Below are 20611 nucleotides of genomic sequence, written 5' to 3'. Positions count from 1 at the left end.
CACTAAGGCTAAATTATGCCTAAGTCTTTCTTTGGCCTGCGCTCTGGAAGTGATCTGTTAATTCTGCTAACCTTTAATTAAAACGGAAACGAAAACTGAAACTAAACTATATAAAAACTAAATAAAAATGTGTTCACAAAATAAAAACTAAACTAAAACTAACAACAATATTAATGAAACTAATAAAAACTAAACTGAATTGTATAGCAAATTTGAAAACGATATTAAAATAAAAACGAATTTAAAAATTCTAAACTATAATAACCTTGGTTCTAGCCCCCGAGTTTAGTCCAAGGAGGGCTCCTGTTCCTGAGTTAAGCCCACAGAGGGCTCCTGTTCCTGAGTTTAGCCCACAGAGGGCTCCTATCCCCGAGTTTAGCCCAGAGAGGCTCCAGTCCCCGAGTTTAGCCTAGAGAGGGTCCCGGTGCCCGAGTTTGGCCCAGAGACAGCTCCAGTCCCCGAGTTTAGCCCAAAGAGGGCTCCAGTCCCCGAGTGTAGCCAAGAGAGGGCTCCAGTCCCCGAGTTTAGCCCAGAGAGGGTTCCAGTCCCCGAGTTTAGCCCCGAGAGGGTTCCAGTCCCCGAGTTTAGCCCAAAGAGGGCTCCAGTCCCCGAGTGTAGCCAAGAGAGGGCTCCAGTCCCCGAGTTTAGCCCAGAGAGGGTTCCAGTCCCCGAGTTTAGCCCCGAGAGGGTTCCAGTCCCCGAGTTTAGCCCCGAGAGGGTTCCAGTCCCCGAGTTTAGCCCCGAGAGGGTTCCAGTCCCCGAGTTTAGCCCCGAGAGGGTTCCAGTCCCCGAGTTTAGCCCCGAGAGGGTTCCAGTCCCCGAGTTTAGCCCCGAGAGGGTTCCAGTCCCCGAGTTTAGACCAGAGAGGGTTCCAGTCCCCGAGTTTAGCCCCGAGAGGGTTCCAGTAGTGGTGGAAAGAGTACTAAGAAATTGTACTTAAGTAAATGTATTGCTTTTTAAGGAATAATTTATTTGAGTACAAGTAAAAGTATTGAAAAATAATATGACTCATGTAAGAGTAAAAAAGTAGTTTGCTAAAAAAAAAAACTACTCACGTTACTGCGTTACAAAGTACTTTAGTATTCTACAGCTGAATAACATGCAGATAGAGATGCTTTGACTGATGAAACGTGGAAGACAATAAACACAAATGCAATGCTAATTGACAGCTTGTATCACAGTAAATATTTTTATAAAGAATATTATCTGTTTCACTGTGATAAGAAGCAACATGGAACCACAGAAGCTAACTGTTTCAGACACGACTGATGTTATATAGGGATTTTGGAGCAAAACATGATATTAGTCTCATTAATTGTCATGTTTGACGCTATGTTAAGCAAACATACTACCTTTCCCTGTTGCCAGGAGCAACTGTTTTATAACTAATTTTGAAAAGTACATTCACTTATAAGATTATGTGGTTGTTTTTAAGAAGGGCAAAAGCAAAGAAGGGTAAGTGAAGGTTTAAAAGAAAAGAAAGGGTCTTAAACAGTGTGAACAGAAAGGTGCCAGTAAAAAATAATGTGGGGTATGGGTACGGTTGGGCATAGTTTGAATTTGAATGATTCTAATTCTTGTCAATTCCTAATTTCGATTCCAATAAGGTAAAAATAAATAAATAAATCTTAGATATCATCTTATTGCAAAATATTTAATAGTTAACGGAATACTCTGAATGAAAATCAACAGGCTAAAGAACACTTACACAAGGATGTGTGCATCAGAGAAAACAGCCCGTGAGTCTTCTTGACTTGAATGGTTTAAAATCACATTGAAAGTGTAGTTTGTTATAATAACAAAGGTGGACTCCGGGCACATTTTCGGTAGGAAAATGTTAACCCATACCTAGGCTTGGGAATCCAAAATCTATTCCAATTCTGGAATAGGTTGCTTATGGTCAGGAATCGTCTACTTGTTATAAAATTAAAATTTCGATTCCTCTTATCGATTCCTTTGTGCGCATTTTAATATGACTTTAAACCATTCAGGCACAAGCAGCCTCATGCTCTGTTTTCTGTACTGCACACATAGGGGCGTAGCCATCATTTCAGAAATGAGGGGGACAGAAATGTAAAAATAAAAAAAAGAACAACTTTTGACTTTTGTCTAATTGACAAGCTTTATTTTTCTTACGTCTTTTAATTGGCTAAGAAATCAAATACACTGCTGGACGATAACCAATCATTTGTATTCTATATTTTTTTCTGTTTTTCTGTGTTTTCCTAATGACAATTTTAGGATTGGCTTATACAAACACATAATAAAGCAGAATTGGTTCTATATTGTAATAAATGTTATGTCAATTAGCACTGCATTATTCATATACTATATTTATTACCTGGAAATTACCTGAAATTACCTTTTTTTTGCTACAGCCATAGCTGGATGCCTTTGTCCATATTAGGGATTTCCTGCACGTCATAAGTTATTATATATTACTTCTACTAGGCCATTTTGGACTTTCTGTACCAGAGCGCACTCCGGCTTCGAGTATAAATGAAACATGCACTACATGTTCACATCGTCTCATTTTGGATATGAATAAATCGTCCGGTCATACGTAGACTATCTAGTTAATATAAATCATCTTTGATCTTTCAGCCAGATGCACGTAAAAATGCATGCGCTCTTATTTCAATGTTGTTGTTAATGTTGAGGTTATTTTAGCTTCGTACATTTAGTTTAACTACACAGTTAAAGAGAGCGATTTTTACCATTCAACTGAACTGTGTGCATGTATTTTAGACACATTGTTCTTGCTCCATCCATGCAATAATTCTATCAACCGAGTTTTCTATTTACTTATACTGCTGTGTGCTCTGGTAATATCAACAGTATGACCCATTTCAGGAGCTGACAAAATTATGATTTAAAATCAGAGCATAGCTCACATTCACTAAAATACTGAAATGATAATGATGCTGATTCAAAACCAGTGTTGCCAAATTAGATGGACGATTTCCAGGCCAAAAGCTCACAAAACCCCGCCCAAAACTTTAACTGAAAATAATATGATGGAATATGTAAATCAAGGTTGATAAGGGCCATTTTAACTCCTTAAAACAAAAGAATGATGACAAAATAATATAAATATAAAGTAAGATAAATTTCCCAGGTAAACGGATTGAATCGGGGCAAATAGCCTACATTAAAGAGAATTAGGCTAGCGAACATGAATAAAATATGCAAGCTGACACTGTCAAAGCGGCAAATCAAGAAATGCATCGTTTTCAATGTCAGCAGTCAGAATAATCCAATTTAAATGCAAAAAGTGCCCAATATAAGTGATTGGAAAAAGCAACGTAATTAGCAGGTATTTCACACTAGTTCATGCACACACCATGACAGTCAAAACTGATACTTAGGCCTACTGAATTATAATCCGGCAATTAAAAAAAAAAATAACAACAATAATGCGCTTACCTTCGTGCCGCTCTATAATTTTACACAGAACTAGAGGAAGCCTCTTGTTTAGTTCATATTGTAGAACATAATACAGAAATTTGCAGTCAAAACCAAGTCTACCAGTATTCAAGGATTTATCAATCTGGACCGTTTAAAAGATAAAAGACAGGATCGTATAAACCGACATAATTAGTTTCGGTTTTGATTAATTATGCCTAATTCAAATGTGCTCTGATTTCGGAGTTGCAGTGATAGAGCCTTCGTGTCATCTCACTCCACAATAATTCACGTTTTGAGAGTTGAGTCGCTCTCCCACTCTTTAACTTATATTTAGGCATTGTGATTACTTGAATATAGTCACTACATTCAAAATCAGATACGTTATAACTTATCACGCTAAAAACTTGTCACTCATGAATCATAACATGTCTGCTGAGCCCTCGTGATAAGTGCGGCTGTCGACGTTTACATCAGCACCAGCGCCTCTGCAGTGTGTGTGTGTGTGTGTGTGTAGTAACGTTCTGATGACTGACTGGATGCAGTACATGCATACTTGGGCTTGTTTGTTAAACAATTAGCCACTAAGGCTAAATTATGCCTAAGTCTTTCTTTGGCCTGCGCTCTGGAAGTGATCTGTTAATTCTGCTAACCTTTAATTAAAACGGAAACGAAAACTGAAACTAAACTATATAAAAACTAAATAAAAATGTGTTCACAAAATAAAAACTAAACTAAAACTAACAACAATATTAATGAAACTAATAAAAACTAAACTGAATTGTATAGCAAATTTGAAAACGATATTAAAATAAAAACGAATTTAAAAATTCTAAACTATAATAACCTTGGTTCTAGCCCCCGAGTTTAGTCCAAGGAGGGCTCCTGTTCCTGAGTTAAGCCCACAGAGGGCTCCTGTTCCTGAGTTTAGCCCACAGAGGGCTCCTATCCCCGAGTTTAGCCCAGAGAGGCTCCAGTCCCCGAGTTTAGCCTAGAGAGGGTCCCGGTGCCCGAGTTTGGCCCAGAGACAGCTCCAGTCCCCGAGTTTAGCCCAAAGAGGGCTCCAGTCCCCGAGTTTAGCCAAGAGAGGGCTCCAGTCCCCGAGTTTAGCCCAGAGAGGGTTCCAGTCCTCGAGTTTAGACCAGAGAGGGTTCCAGTCCCCGAGTTTAGCCCCGAGAGGGTTCCAGTCCCCGAGTTTAGCCCCGAGAGGGTTCCAGTCCCCGAGTTTAGCCCCGAGAGGGTTCCAGTCCCCGAGTTTAGCCCCGAGAGGGTTCCAGTCCCCGAGTTTAGCCCCGAGAGGGTTCCAGTCCCCGAGTTTAGCCCCGAGAGGGTTCCAGTCCCCGAGTTTAGCCCCGAGAGGGTTCCAGTCCCCGAGTTTAGCCCCGAGAGGGTTCCAGTCCCCGAGTTTAGCCCCGAGAGGGTTCCAGTCCCCGAGTTTAGCCCCGAGAGGGTTCCAGTCCCCGAGTTTAGCCCCGAGAGGGTTCCAGTCCCCGAGTTTAGACCAGAGAGGGTTCCAGTCCCCGAGTTTAGCCCCGAGAGGGTTCCAGTAGTGGTGGAAAGAGTACTAAGAAATTGTACTTAAGTAAATGTATTGCTTTTTAAGGAATAATTTATTTGAGTACAAGTAAAAGTATTGAAAAATAATATGACTCATGTAAGAGTAAAAAAGTAGTTTGCTAAAAAAAAAAACTACTCACGTTACTGCGTTACAAAGTACTTTAGTATTCTACAGCTGAATAACATGCAGATAGAGATGCTTTGACTGATGAAACGTGGAAGACAATAAACACAAATGCAATGCTAATTGACAGCTTGTATCACAGTAAATATTTTTATAAAGAATATTATCTGTTTCACTGTGATAAGAAGCAACATGGAACCACAGAAGCTAACTGTTTCAGACACGACTGATGTTATATAGGGATTTTGGAGCAAAACATGATATTAGTCTCATTAATTGTCATGTTTGACGCTATGTTAAGCAAACATACTACCTTTCCCTGTTGCCAGGAGCAACTGTTTTATAACTAATTTTGAAAAGTACATTCACGTATAATTTTATGTATTTTTTTTTTAAGAAGGGCAAAAGCAAAGAAGGGTAAGTGAAGGTTTAAAAGAAAAGAAAGGGTCTTAAACAGTGTGAACAGAAAGGTGCCAGTAAAAAATAATGTGGGGTATGGGTACGGTTGGGCATAGTTTGAATTTGAATGATTCTAATTCTTGTCAATTCCTAATTTCGATTCCAATAAGGTAAAAATAAATAAATAAATCTTAGATATCATCTTATTGCAAAATATTTAATAGTTAACGGAATACTCTGAATGAAAATCAACAGGCTAAAGAACACTTACACAAGGATGTGTGCATCAGAGAAAACAGCCCGTGAGTCTTCTTGACTTGAATGGTTTAAAATCACATTGAAAGTGTAGTTTGTTATAATAACAAAGGTGGACTCCAGGCACATTTTCGGTAGGACAAAAAAAAGAGCATTTTATTTAAAATGATTAACCCATACCTAGGCTTGGGAATCCAAAATCTATTCCAATTCTGGAATAGGGTGCTTTTAAGGTCAGGGATCATCTAGTTGTTATAAAATTAAAATTTTGATTCCTCTTATCGATTCCTTTGTGTGCAGTTTAATATGACTTTAAACCATTCAAGCACAATAAGACTCATGTACTGTTTTCTGTACTGCACACATATAGCCATCATTTCAGAAATGAGGGGGACAGAAATGTAAAAATAAAAAAAAGAACAACTTTTGACTTTTGTCTAATTGACATTTTTCTTTTTTCTTACGTCTTTTAATTGGCTAAGAAATCAAATACACTGCTGGACGATAACCAATCATCTATATTTTATAATATTTTTTCAACACATCAAAAGGCAGAATAGTTTCTTTATTGTAATAAATGTTATGTCAATTAGCACTGCATTAAATGGAAAGGACCTAAAATTACCTTTTTTTAGCTACAGCCATAGCTGGACGCCTTTGTCCATATTAGAGATTTCCTGAACGTCATAAGTTATTATCCATATTAGGGATTTGCTGCACATCATAAGTTATTATATAACTTCTACTGGGCCGTTGTGGACTTTCTGCGCGAGAGCGCCCTCCGGCTTCGAATATGAATGAAACATGCACTGCATGAGAGTGTTTTAGCGCTCCGTGATGTTCACATCGTTTCATTTTGGATATGAATAAATCGTCCGGTCATACATAGACTATCTTGTTTCTTCACCCATGTGCTCACACATCCAAAGCACGCACACAGAAAAAGTTATTTAAAATGCATCTAAAATGTAAAAATTTACTCAAGTACTGTAACGAAAGTATTTGTAATTAGTTACTTTCCACCTTTAGGTTCCAGTCCCCGAGTTTAGCCCCGAGAGTTTTCCAATCCCCGAGTTTGGCCCAGAGAGGGTTCCAGTCCACGCGTTTAGCCCAGAGAGGGCTCCGGTCCTCGAGTTTATCCCAGAGTCAAGTCAAGTCAAGTCAAGTCACCTTTATTTATATAGTGCTTTTTCAGTGATGTCATCATCCAGCTCAGTTCAGTTTAAATAGTATCTGTGCAATCAAGTCGATGATATCGCTGGAAATTAAGTCTCCCCAACTAAGCAAGCCAGAGGCGACAGCGGCAAGGAACCAAAACTACATCGGTGACAGAATGGAGAAAAAACCTTGGGAGAAACCAGTCTCAGTCGGGCGGCCAGTTCTCTGGCCAGACGAAATCAGCAGTTAAATTCAAGGTTGCAGCAAATTCACATTTTGCAGAGGACTCATCTGTTTCCTTTGGTCTTGTCCCGGTGGCCGTCTAGGACTGTGAGAGGGCTCCTGTCCCCGAGTTTGGCCCAGAGAGGGTTCCAGTCCCCGAGTTTAACCCAGAGAGGGTTCCGGTTCCCACGTTCAGCCCTAGGAGGGCTCTAGTTCCCACGTCCAGCCCAAGGAGGGCTCCATTCCCCAAGTCATGCCCAGGAAGGGCCACAGTTCCTGAGTAAGGGCTATGGAGGGCCTCTGAAACAACCTTCTCCCCAAGGATTTTTTTTGTTGGAAGGGGGTTGGTAGTAGGGGTCCATCCGTGGAGGCCGGGCCGAGTGGCGAGGACAGGCTCCCCGAGCTCCCTGTTCCGCCATGGCCTCCTGAACTGTCTGCTCCGCCATGGCCCCCTGAGTTCCCTGCTCCACCATGGCTTCCCAGTCTGCCTGTTCCGCCATGGCGCCCGAAATGGGTGCCACTCTGGAGGCCTGCCGTCAAGTATAAGCCAGTCCTGAGGGGCCTCCGGGGAGGGGGGAGTAATGTCAGTCCTGTGTCCTGTGTTTTGTTCCCCACGTGTTCCATGTCCCAGTTTTCCCATGTTGATTTTGTTAATTTGGTTCCAGGTGCTGTCTCGAACGTCAATCCCGTGTCCTAAATGTATCTCCCTAGATGTCAATAAAGACTGTTTGATTAAGATTCTCCTGCGTTCTCCTCGTTCCTCGCTCCTTACCGTAGGCACATCGTGACAACGATAATGCTTAAACTGGTCATTATTTTGCTCAAATATTACAATCTTATATTATAATATAAACTTTCAGAAAAGTACAAATTCAGAAAATCTCAGCTTGCATAGTTGATTTTACCTCATTCTAGCTACTTGATTTATCGTAAAGATTGTGGTAATTGAATTGCTGTATTATGAAGACTGGTACAAAAACTTCTCTCAAAAGTTAAACCACTCAAATTTGTAATACAGTTATGTTAACATTTTTCTATTATAACAAGAAAGATGCTATTCAGAAATCACAATTGCAAACAGTCCAGATTAAAGTTTTAATTTATCACCATCGTTTATAACTGAGGTTTGCTGGCAGATTGTAGCATAGCAAACAAATGCCTAAAAAGAAAACAGATCGACTGTACTACAATTTCATTTGAGCGAAATATTGTAGTGAAGATCTAAACTCCAACATATCTCTTTGCCATTTTTTTTTGATCATTTGCAATTTTTTGTCCCTTAGAACAGAGAGAGCGCAAGCATATGGTTGCCAGAATGGGAATACTAAGTAAAACACCGTGCAGAAAATGTATCCATTTAAGAGAAAAGTTTTGACTGGGGGGGATTTAAAATCTTGACATCTGATGGTCAGAAGCACCAAAGCTTGTTGCCAATGCAAGATAAGGCAAATGTCAAATGAATATGAAATGATTTCCATATAAATAACCTGTGGGCAAATATCGCAGATGATTGCTTAATCGAGAGAAGCAGAAATCATCTAGTCTGTGTGTCCTTGTGCAGATTTGATCCTGCTCAGGGCAGATGGGAACGTCTTCCTGACATGTCCAGACCCAGGGATTACTTCGCCGCTGTGTGTCACAGAGGGAAGGTGTTTGTCCTGGGAGGAAACTGTGATGACATGAACTGTCTGGACTCAGTGGAGTGTTACACACCTGAGGACAACACCTGGAGGTAAAGACAGTCTATTTCTGTTCACTACAAAGTATTTTCACATGCTCACAGAGTATACCATTACAGATAAAATACAGGTGTTTCGTTGAATATAAAGAAGCTTGTATGTTTTCCATATGAGGGATCAAAATAGTATTTTGGTAGTTATAGATGCATGAATTTGATAGAATGAATCAGTGCTTTTCAACCATGTTCCTGGATGCCCCTAACACTGCAGTTTTTGAATGTCTCCGTTCTCTTTCACACCAGTTTTCAGGTCTTGGAGTCTCTACTAATGGGCTGATGACCTGAATCAAGTGTGTTTGACAAAATGTGCATTGTTGGTGGGGGCTTCGGGAATAGGGTTGAAAACCCCTGGTATACACAACAAAACATCAATGCACATGTATCTGCAAGTTCAAATACTGCAGGATATTTTCTCTTGACCTTACAATTCTTCATAATGTTTGAAGTTTCAATGTGTTCATCAGCTGGTGATTTGGTAACTTCCGGCCATTTGTCTCTTCTCCTCAAGTTCACACAGGTTTTCTAGCAGAGGAACCACAAGTGTAGAGAATCACAAAGCGATAAACGTGCTTGAAATTTGGAGGGGAACAAAGCACTTTTTGACCAACATAATGGACCTTTTTATTTAAAGGAAATAAATAATTTAATTAGATTTAATAAATAGATGAAAGGAAATTAAAAATGTTTTTTTATTTTGAAATATTCACACTCTTAATCATGTCAAAAACGGCTTCATTATGTTGGGTCTCTCACATTATGAATCACGTAAATGGTAACCTATATTTTTCATTCAAAATGGTATAATTCCACAACAATATCACATTAAATATACCCAGCCGGCATTTCAACGTTGAATCAACATCAGGTACCATGGTTGAATCAAAGTTGAATCAGGTTTTGGTTTTGCAAACTGAATCAACGTTGATATTGTGACGTTATTTCACCGTTGAAATTGCAACGTTGTTTCACTATCTTACCTTCAGCATGGGTGAATTACCTATTACCTCTTTCACTGTTAAGAGTGTGGCGCTGGAATTCACGCTCGGCTTCTGTGAAAAGTAAAGTCCGTCTTCTTTGATTTTACTGGCTCATTCTGACAAGTGAGGAAGACTATCCTAAAAAATGTAGTGAAAACCGGAAAAGTTTTTCCCTTGCATTTTTAAAAAAGTTTCACATATACACGACAACGGTTTCAAAACGATTCACGTTTACACATATCAAATACCAAAAACGCTGTATTACGTATGCCAGGCCAGTAGATGGCGATGTCACCTTGTTAGTAAAACAGTACACTTTGCTGAAGAAGCGTTAGCAAACTCACTACCATGTACTCAGCCATTGTTGTGTATGTTTGTTCGCTCTTGCCTTTAAAATCGACACGTACTGCGCATGTCTACATACCTAACACGTACTACGCACAAGCATGATATCACCGTTTTCAAAGATTCCCATATTGGGTGTTTACACGGAAATGATAACGGTGGCGTTTTCAAAAACTTGCACTTTGAAACCCGTTTTCAAAATTATGCGTTTTCAGTCCATTGTCATGTAAACGAACAGGCAAAACGCATAAAAAGTTTCTCGTTTCTCACTGAAAATGTTGTGTAAATGGCCCCTGAGATTAAAATCTCTTTTCCAGGAGTGTCCTGGCCAAGATAGGCAGCCGAGTTTGCATATACAAATGAACAACACAGTTACAACATACATTACAAAACCAACATATAACCAGTTAAAAACAATTACACACCATTAAGTTGCTCTCTAAGTTAAAGACTTAAAATAATTATAAGACTCCTTTTGGAGAAGATTCCAATCTGAAGTGGTGGCATATTTAAAAGTCGTTTTACCGAGTTCAGTTCTGACACGGGCACACAAAGATTATAATTTGATTGAGATATAATGAATAATTTCCAAATGAAGTCCTTTGTATGACACAACAGAGATAAAATGGCAAATGACCCAAAATTGCCTTATAATATCTCAACAGATGACAATGCATTTTTCACCGAACACTCAAAGAAGGCCATGCAACTCTTTTATATAATTCACAATGATGAGTTAAAAATTTACTGTACAATCAGTTATAAATCTCAGAGCACCATGGTACAAAGCATCCAAGGAGGAGAGAAGGGGCATGCTGATAAACTACATCCCCGTAATCGAGAACCGGTCAAAACGTAACGGACACGTAACGTAATGTTTTTTCCTCACATTGAATGAAAAACATGACGTATTTCTAAAGTAAACCCCAACTTCTTTCTTTATTTATTTTTTCTCAAATATGTGAAACAAAACGTAGCTTGTTGTCAATAATAATACCAAGATATTTGTACTCTGACACTGAGGTAATTTGGCTCCCCTGAGAAGTTTGAAGAGTTCTCTGAAGAAGTTCTCGAATTTGAAAATAACATGCATTTTGTAACTTTTAATCTTTTAATGAAACGTTTTGTCATTCTAACAACAAACTAAGCAGTTCAAGTCATGTCCATTAAATATAAATGTGTCTTTTCCTCCTGCTGCTATCACAGGCTGTGTCATCCTCTGGACGCTGCTCTCTGCGGTCACGCCGCTGCCGTGTTGAACGGAGAGATGTTTGTGTCTGGTGGTTGCGACTCTCGTCTGCGCTGCTGTCCGTGTTTGTGGATCTACGACCCCGTGCACGGCTGCTCAGAACGATCACCCATGACAGCAGGAGCGGGACGGGCAGGTCACGTGATGCTGGTTTCGGGACAGCGATTGGTCGTGGCCGGGGGGTTGCAGCCAGTGTGGGCGGGGTTTGGAGACCAGCTGCAGTGTGAGTCGTACGATCCCGTTCATGACTCCTGGACGTCTTTCCCCATGCTGCCCCGACCGCACCTCTCACCCGCGGCGGCCGCTCTTGACGGTCAGCTGTATATTTTTGGAGGGTCTTCGGCCGATTCTGCCCGTGATACACCATGGGTGCACCGTTATGATCCACAGGCAAAGTGCTGGGACAAACTGGGAGCAATGCCACGACCTTACGCAGATCTCGCTGCATGCGCTTTACAGCTGCCTGGCAGTCCGAAGAACTGAACGAGCGGTTGAAATGTCATTTTTATGAATATTTATTAGTGTATTCTAATATTACAATGACTTTCGGGGATTGTTCTGACACTTACCCAAAAATTTGTCAGGGTGAACAAAATGATAAATGTTAACAGCTGATTGTGCGCACTTACCAACAGCTGTCTATTGAACAAACATCCTATAACAATTAATAATTATGAGGCAAGTAGGACTAGGCAAAAAAAAAAAAAACTGACTAGAGCTGCAGGAAAATTACATCATGTCACCACTGATTGGCTAATGTAAATGCAACTGTATCAGAGATGCTTTAAATAGTTTCCTGCTCTTGTGTAAATACATTTTGTGCTATATTATGTAGCTGATTTTTTTTTTGTGCTATATTATGTATGTGAACGTGAATTTTAGTATTAAATAGGAACGTTTTTATCTGGTTTGACCCCTTGTCTAGTCAGTCATTGCAGGCCTGGATGTCCTCATATGCATGTTAATCAATGGAGAAAAAAAAAAACGAGAGAAAAATATTAAAGAGAATAAGGTAAACGAGAGAAAGTGGTTAAAGTAGCATTTAAATCAAATGCAAGCATGATTTGTAACACCAGCGAATGGAATTTACTCTTATATAAGTTGAAATTATATGAAGAGAGCAACAGTGCACCTGCACACAAGTGAAATATAATGTGGAGTTGTCTGTGCCTATGATTTCCATAAATTAAGAGTTGTGTGTTGTTGTTGTCTTTTATTTGCATGTGTCATTACATTGTGTGCATAGCACTCATGACACAACAGATACTAATGGTGATACAGAATATGTTCAAAGTTTGTGAAAATATTGTTTAGTTTGGGATGCAGAAACATGCTGTTGGTCACTGACAGTATCAAAGCTGAAAGAAAATGGAAAACAAAAATGCAAATGTTGAGATGGATTTCTCCCGTGAAGCCGCAGTGGAAACACAATACTTCATTACAGCAAAGACAGACTCTCCACATTCAAATTAACACACTTCCAGAGAATTACACATAAAAGACAAAAAAGAAAAACGTGAATGAGGAAGACACATTTGTTTAGAGTAGCCTAATAAACAAATGATGTGATGCTGAATGAGAGCAGATATAATAATCACACAGTCTGAAGCTGCAGAGAGAAACATCAGACTCAGGACAGAAACACACGACCTCTAAAGTAAGAATAACTTGTATGCTCAATATTTAACTAGAATTACACTTTGAGATATTAATATTGTCTTAATAATTGTGTACAGTGAATTTATGTTCCTGTTAAGATGTAGTTTTAATTGTCACTGAAATCATGTTTTACACCAAAATGAATCAGTGAATATTTAACATCTGAGTTTTTCTATATCTTTTCTCTTCAGAAATGGACCAAACTCTAGATTTCATTCTTCTTCTCATTGGTGAGTGTGTTTGTGGTTTTATTTATGGTTTCTAGTTTCATTAGGTTTGATCCTGTTATGAAGATCACTAAAGCAAAGCCTCTCTTTCACAGCTCTCTGCTCCGTATCTGAATGTGTTCAGCGTCAGTATCACTTTATAAATGAGAGGAAGACCTGGACTGAAGCTCAGAGATACTGCAGAGAGAATTACACAGATCTGGCCACCGTTGACAACATGAACGACATGAACGAGCTGAAGAAGAGTGTGAATGATGAAGGTGTTGAAGATGTCTGGATCGGGCTGCAGAAGACGGGTCGTGATGAATGGCAGTGGCCTTCAGGTGAACCTGTGCTCTATCTGAACTGGGGAGATAAACAACCAGAAGGCAGAGATGATTGTGCTATGATGCTGAATAGAGAATGGCATGATTTGCCATGTAATGATAATCGATATTTCATCTGCAACAACAGTGAGTGCCGCTATTTAAAATCACAACAACCGTTAATTTATAGATGTACATTTAAATATTACATTTTAATTTTATTGTGAATATAGAACAGACTGTGTATATATGTCACACTTTCAGTTTTGATACAGTTTCTGTATAGACACAATATTTTCCAGGAAAAAAAATACTTTATTTCAATCATTAGTATTTTTATTTATTTATTTATTGGTTTGTTTGTTTCTAACACAAGGGTAAATTGTCACAATAAGAACCTGCAAATTGAAGAGGCTAAATAAAAAAAAAAAATCAGAGAAAAAGAGAGACTTGTATGGATCTAGTTGTTAATAATCATAATAATTATTTGATAATAATTATAATACTTACTTTACAGCAGAGATTAGAGGTGATACAGCTTGATGTTTTCAGCCTTCAGTATATCAACACAAACATTAATTTTTGCTTGTTGATTAAGTCTAGTCCATTAAAACATAAAACAATAGAATATCAACTGTATTGATTTCTAAATGACTAATCTACTGTTCAGGTAAATGTTTCTGGGACTAGTCAACATTTTAACTGACAATTCTCTCATCCGACTCTTTGTGTCTGAATCCAGTGTTCTAGAGAGACATATAAGGAAACATAATGGACAAACAGAAAGAGCTTTCTAATAAGCATGATGTTCCCAGATGTTACTTCATGTTAAATGTGTTACATCTTTAAAATAATCCTGAATATATTCTGGATATTCAATATATCACTAGCTGTAGAAGCAGCTCAAGTTGAATGACTTGTTTCTGATGTTTCCACCGCTGCTCCTGTTCAGATCCAAACCATAAAGCAGCATAAGAATAATTAACAAACGGATTCATGAATCTTCTCTCTTTTTTTTTGTTTTTCTTAAAGCAAACACAGGACTAATCTTTGTCAATCAGATGATGAACTGGACAGACGCTCAGAGTTACTGCAGACAGAATCACACTGATCTGGTCAGTGTGAGAAGCCAGAATGAGAATCAACAGGTGCAGAAGATCATCAGTGATAGACAGTTATCTGAAACCTTATCACAAGTCTGGATCGGTCTGTTCAGAGTCAGAGACTCATGGCAGTGGTCCCATTAAAACATAAAACAATTGACCATGAAGATGGTCATCATCACTGCAACTATAATAATTCACAAATTACCACTCTACAGTCCAAGTAAACATTTCTATGGACTAGTTAACTAACATATTTAGCTGGAGTGTAACATTTTCCTCTGTTCGATGTTTCTCTCATGTTGCTCTTTGTGTCTGAATCAAGTATTCCATAGAGACATGCAACGAAACAAAATGGACAAATAGAAAGCACTTTAAATTCATCACAGTGTCACAAATGTTACTTCACGTCATATCTTTAACTTAAGTCAAGTCTGCAATAAAGCAGACTTGACTTAATCCTGAATGTATTGTAAATATTCAATATATCACCAGCTGTAGAAGCAGCTCAAGTCTTTTGATGCCATGTTTCTGATGTTTCCACTGCTGCTCCTGTTCACATCCAAACCATATAAGAATAATGAACAAACTGATTCATGAAACTTTGTCCATTTGTTTTTTCTTAAAGCGAACACAGCATTTGTCCTTGGGAATCAGCAAATGCAATGGAGAGATGCTCAGAGTTACTGCAGACAGAATCACACTGATCTGGTCAGTGTGAGGAACCAGAACGAGAGTGAACAAGTTGAAAAATTAATTAATGGTAGTCATTTGTTTGAATTACAAGTCTGGATCGGTTTGTTCAGAGACTCATGGCAGTGGTCAGATCAGAGTGACTCCTCATTCAGATACTGGAAGTCTGGTGAACCTGATAATAATGGACGTGGTGAAAACTGTGCAGCTGTTAATGCTCAGGGAAAATGGTTTGATGTCTCTTGCACCAAACCATATCCTTTCGTGTGTCATGAAGGTGAGTAGATCTTCACAAAACACACACACACACACTCCATCATCACCTCCAGATCTCTTAAAGTTGACGCTACATGTCTGACATGACAAATTCATCCACAGTGTTTGTTCTGCATGTTGTTTTTGACCAGTCTCTCTCTAGTTTCTGCTTGTGCTTTGTTTGGTTTCCAGATAAACTGATTGTGATCAGAGAGAATCTGACGTGGTCTGAAGCTCTGAGATACTGCAGACAGAATCATGTGGATCTGGTCTCGGTTCATTCAGAAGAGATTCAGCATGAGGTGAGGAACGTGGTTAAACGAGCGTCTACTGCGGCGGTGTGGTTGAGTTTGCGTCACTCCTGCACTGTGGGCATCTGGTTCTGGGTGAATGGAGAGACCGCGTGCTATCAGAACTGGGCTCCAGGGAACGGCACATCAGAGGAGGACTGTGAAGACGCAGTGAGATCTGGAGCAGTTCAGTCTGGAGGAGGTCAGCGCTGGATCAGCCGTCCTGAACACGACAAACTCAACTTCATCTGCAGCAGATATTAAGAGTGAAAGGATACACAGAAAGAAGTGCTTGTGTGTTTACTCCCTTTAACTTAATTTTCATTCATCACTTTGTAAAGGAATAATTTGAAAATGTTTTGTCTCAACAGGCAGTCGCACCCGAGGGTTAAAAATACAGAGACGTTTTGCTCACTCAACATGGTGTGTGTGTGTGTGTGTGTGTGTGTGTGTGTGTGTGTCATTTACTAACTTCATTGAATTTTGTGATGGTCAAAGGGCATCATAGACTCTCAATTAGATATACATTTATACTAGTTTCTGTTTCATCATGATATAAATAATATAAGTGAAGAGTGTAATATGAGGTTTATTAAATTTCCTATCTGTGTTTTAAGGATCTGCGTATGTTGTTGCGTCTACTTCTCTCTCTTATATTGAGTTTCATGTGTCAATGTCTTTAGATTAGAAATGATGGTTGGATATGAATCAGTGAGCACCAACATTATGTGTCTCAGCTAAATGAAGTAATGTTTATTCTTTAAGGAGTGAAGGTTGGGTATAAAATCTCTAGAATTATTTTGCACGAAGTATTAAAGAATGTGTCAACAACAGCAGCTCAAATAAACTCCTGTACAACCAGCACTCTCATCTCTTTCTTTGACTGTTTCCCAACATCAGAATTATAAAATCCAACTGGGTTTCAATCATAATTCATTAAGCTCGGCCACTATATGTTTCTGGGAAAAAATGGCCTGATTGGAATGGTGACTCCATTGCAGGGCAATAAATAAATAAAATCAGCACTGTTAAAAAATGAGAAATAAACTATGTTGACATTGTTGGTAATTAGATAAAATTAATAAACAGTTTAACCAAACATATTTTACCTGGAAGAAATACAATACTGACTCCATTTTTGTATGTAAAAGTCTGTCAGAAATATCTCTGCTGTGTACCTGATGGCAGCTGTCACACACAGTTGCCAGGCGACAGGAGCGGTGGGCGGGAACAGCTGGTGATGCAAACAGCAAATCTTCCATAGACCATAGTCTCATTTAACAATGGCCACTTTGACCTTCATGGACTTTGAGGGATGCAGCCTCTGAATTGGGATGCAGTTACAGTGTAACTTTCCTGTTGTTGCAATAAAACCGATAAATACGACTGAATGAAATGTAAATAAATACAATAACACTCACTTTTTATCCTAATGTTTCACATCAGAGATGCAAATATTGTCCAGCCTGAATGTCTAAATGTGGTGTGGACATAAACAAATGAATGAGGATGTGTTTACATGCAAACATAATCATCTTTTATCTGAGATCTAAGCGTCTGGAGCATGCCTGCAAAATTAGCTGACAGAACTATTCCAAACAATGTGGGCACAAGGTACTCTCCCTCAAGACTTCAAGGACGCCATCATAGTGGACCTTTACAAACACAAAGGAAACAGACAGATGTGTGATAACCACCAAGGAATCTCACTCCTCTGCATCTCGGGAAAAATCCTTGCAAGAATCCTCCTGCACCGTCTCACTGTGCACTTAGAGCAGGGTTTACTCCCCGAGAGTCAGTGTGGCTTCAGGAAAGAACGAGGAACAGTAAACATGATATTTGCTGCCCGACAACCTCAAGAGAAGTGCCAGGAACAAACTGTTGACCTTTACATCGCATTCGTGGACTCAACCAAGGCATTCAATACCGTAAGTTGTGAGGGGCTTTGGAAGATCATGAGTAAGTTTGGTTGCCCTGAAAGATTCATTTGCATAGTATGCCAATTCCACAACGGCATGCAGGCTTGTGTGCTTGATGATGGAGATCTACCTTCTCAGTTACAAACGGAGTGAAGCAAGGCTGCGTGCTTGCCCCCACACTGTTCAGCATGATGTTTCCTGCAATGCTGACAGATAAGTAGATAAAATCAAAGTCCTTGTAGCCAGACTATGTCATTATACTTCCATTACATCATGTTTGCTGGTGACTGCGCCCTGAATATGGGAAGTGCTTGTGACATGCAGGACAGCCTGGAACTGTTCTCCACTGCAGGCAACAACTTTGGCCCAACTATTAGTATAATGAAGACTGTGGTGATGTACCAGCATGCCCCACAAAAACCATACCAGGAGCCCACTGTAACAGTGAACAACCAGACGCTGTCAGCAGTGGACAAGTTCACCTATCTAGGGAGCACCCTTTCATGCAACGTGAATATCGATGATGACACAGCCATTAGAGTAGCCAAGGCCAGCACTGCCATTAGCAGACATCACTCATCAATGTGGGAACAAAAGGGGATCAGCTTGACCACCAAGCTGAAGGTCTACAGGGCAGGAGTCCTATCTGTCCTCCTTTATGCCTCTGAAACTTTGACAGTCTACCAACAACATGCCAAGAAGCTGAACCACTTCCACCTCTGAACTGCTGAAAGTGAAGTGGCAAGATAAAGTCCCCAACACAGACATAATCGAAAGGACAAACATGCCCGGTATCTTCACAATGCTGCAAAAACCTATGCTAAGCCGGAAACATTGTGAGATTGTCCAACAAACGTCTTAATAAAATGCTTCCTGTATGGAGAGCTGAAAATGAGTGAATGCTCTCTAGGCAGACAGAAAAAGAAGTTCAAAGACACTTTAAAAGCCTCAATGAATGATTTTGGCATTGACTACTCTTCATGGGAAGACATTGACCTAGAATGTTCAGCCTGGCACCTTGCTGTAACAGATGGGCAGCTGAGCATTGAGACATTAAAGAAAAAAGAGAGCTGCAAGCAAAGCCTGAGCGAGCAACAATCGAATGACAGAGACACCCCGACTCCTTTGATCTGGCTGTTTTGCCAGAGACATTTTCAGGCTCAGATTGGCCTTACCAGCCATCTGCAAACCCATGTTTCTCTCTCCTAGATGACACTGGATAAAGTTGGTCATCTTCTTATAGAAGGACGAACAGAAAACAAAATCATGTTTTATAAACAATCAAACAAAGAGCCTACAGTAAACAGTCGGAGTAAGAAACAAAACTAAATAAGAATTTTCACAAATGAATTAATTCTAAAAAAATGTAACAATCTTTTAATTTCCACATTACAGCCAGTCACAATCAAGTATTTAGACAGAAAATAAGACACGTTTATTCCGAAATTGTAGCAGCAGGTTTTTTTTAATTATATTTTACTTTCTAAAGATGAAGAATATCTGAAAGCGCATGCAGCAGACAGTCATGCTGTGGAAAAAATAAATAAATACCTTAGTACAGTGGAATGTATTATTGCTTGAGCGAGTCAGGAATGACACTACTATTCACTTAAATAAGGCTAGCAACAATCTGTTCTATTTAGCTGCTGCAGTTTGCCCAGCGACTTCAGTATTTGATTACATAGTAGCTAACAAGAGAAAACTTTAATGTAGCCAGATAAGAAAATCGATCAAAATATTGTGCAATTTTTTCTTTTTTGTAATAATATAAACAACTTAATAACTAAGAATGGTGCCACATACAGATATGTCCCAGTGCACTCTTGAACACACAGGTAACTTTACAAGAGGAAACTGTGGTAAATTAACATTGCAAAATAATGAACAAAGTTACCTTGCTGAATTGAAAAAAAAAGTGTTGAATCTACTGCAAAAATAAAGAAATAATAAATAAATTACTGTATTGTGAGTCACAGTAAAAACTGATGCTTTACAGATCTACAGCAACATGCTGTATGCCTACACTTTCTCACTCTAAACTCGTCACATATTGACGCTTCGTCAGGACCCCTTGGCGCCACTTTTTGACACACAGGGTACCCCTTTAGCGTAATTTTTCCGATGCGGTCGGTCCTCCATTGCTTTAAATAAAAATCCTTGGTGTCAAAATGCCGACGTGAAAGGCACTGGGAATTTTTTCGTCATGATTAACTTATATATTGGGTAATAATATTGTTATTATTGCATATATGTTGGGGTGTAATTTTTCAATGTAAATAGTCACAACAGTTTTATTTACATTACACTATTTACACTTTTATGAGCACGTAACCCAACCCCTGCCCCTAAACCTACCATTTGTCGATAAAACACAAGATATAACAGGCAGATACAGCTACAGTCACAATTTATTCAAAACATATTAATATTCAAAGTCTTCCGAGGCAAAATGATTGATTTGTGAGAGGAATAGTCACGATCACGGTCTCCGTCCGCCGTAAAGCTCAGATCCTGTGTGCAGTCTGTGCGCGAACTCAAAAAAGACCACCAGAAGAAGCCTTACGTCAGCCTTGATTGTGAAATGCTATTGGCTCTTGTGTGTCTTGTGACTGATTGCGTCATGCTACGGAGTATCTTTTTAAATGAGATGTGAGCACGTTAATGGAGCGGGATCATTTTCAGTGATAAAAACCTTATGTTTTACTCTCTTCTTCGCATAAAGACACTGTAT

General features: G+C 39.3%; 2 protein-coding genes across 2 annotated transcripts in view; both read left to right on the top strand.

Moving 5' to 3' along the window:
• LOC107702758 (kelch-like protein 33) overlaps positions 1-12212 on the top strand; it is a 24362-nt gene extending 12150 nt beyond the window's left edge. The window contains exons 7-8 of the mRNA XM_016505168.1: positions 8682-8852; positions 11387-12212. Coding sequence (XP_016360654.1) covers positions 8682-8852; positions 11387-11912 — 697 coding nt within the window. The 3' untranslated portion in view covers positions 11913-12212. The remainder of the gene's footprint in view (positions 1-8681; positions 8853-11386) is intronic.
• An 853-nt stretch (positions 12213-13065) lies between these two features.
• On the top strand, positions 13066-16225 carry LOC107702775 (macrophage mannose receptor 1-like). Its single transcript, XM_016505188.1, has 6 exons — positions 13066-13086; positions 13280-13318; positions 13411-13767; positions 14653-14826; positions 15511-15693; positions 15864-16225. Exons 2-6 carry the CDS (start codon positions 13282-13284, stop codon positions 16223-16225), a joined length of 1113 nt encoding a protein of 370 aa, XP_016360674.1. The 5' UTR covers positions 13066-13086; positions 13280-13281.
• Positions 16226-20611: the final 4386 nt, after the last annotated feature.

Source organism: Sinocyclocheilus anshuiensis, unplaced genomic scaffold, assembly GCF_001515605.1.
Source record: "Sinocyclocheilus anshuiensis isolate Anshui unplaced genomic scaffold, SAMN03320099.WGS_v1.1 scaffold919, whole genome shotgun sequence".
Lineage (NCBI taxonomy): Eukaryota > Metazoa > Chordata > Actinopteri > Cypriniformes > Cyprinidae > Sinocyclocheilus > Sinocyclocheilus anshuiensis.
Note: the sequence above shows the minus strand (reverse complement) of the source record. Positions and strands in the feature narration are given on the sequence as shown.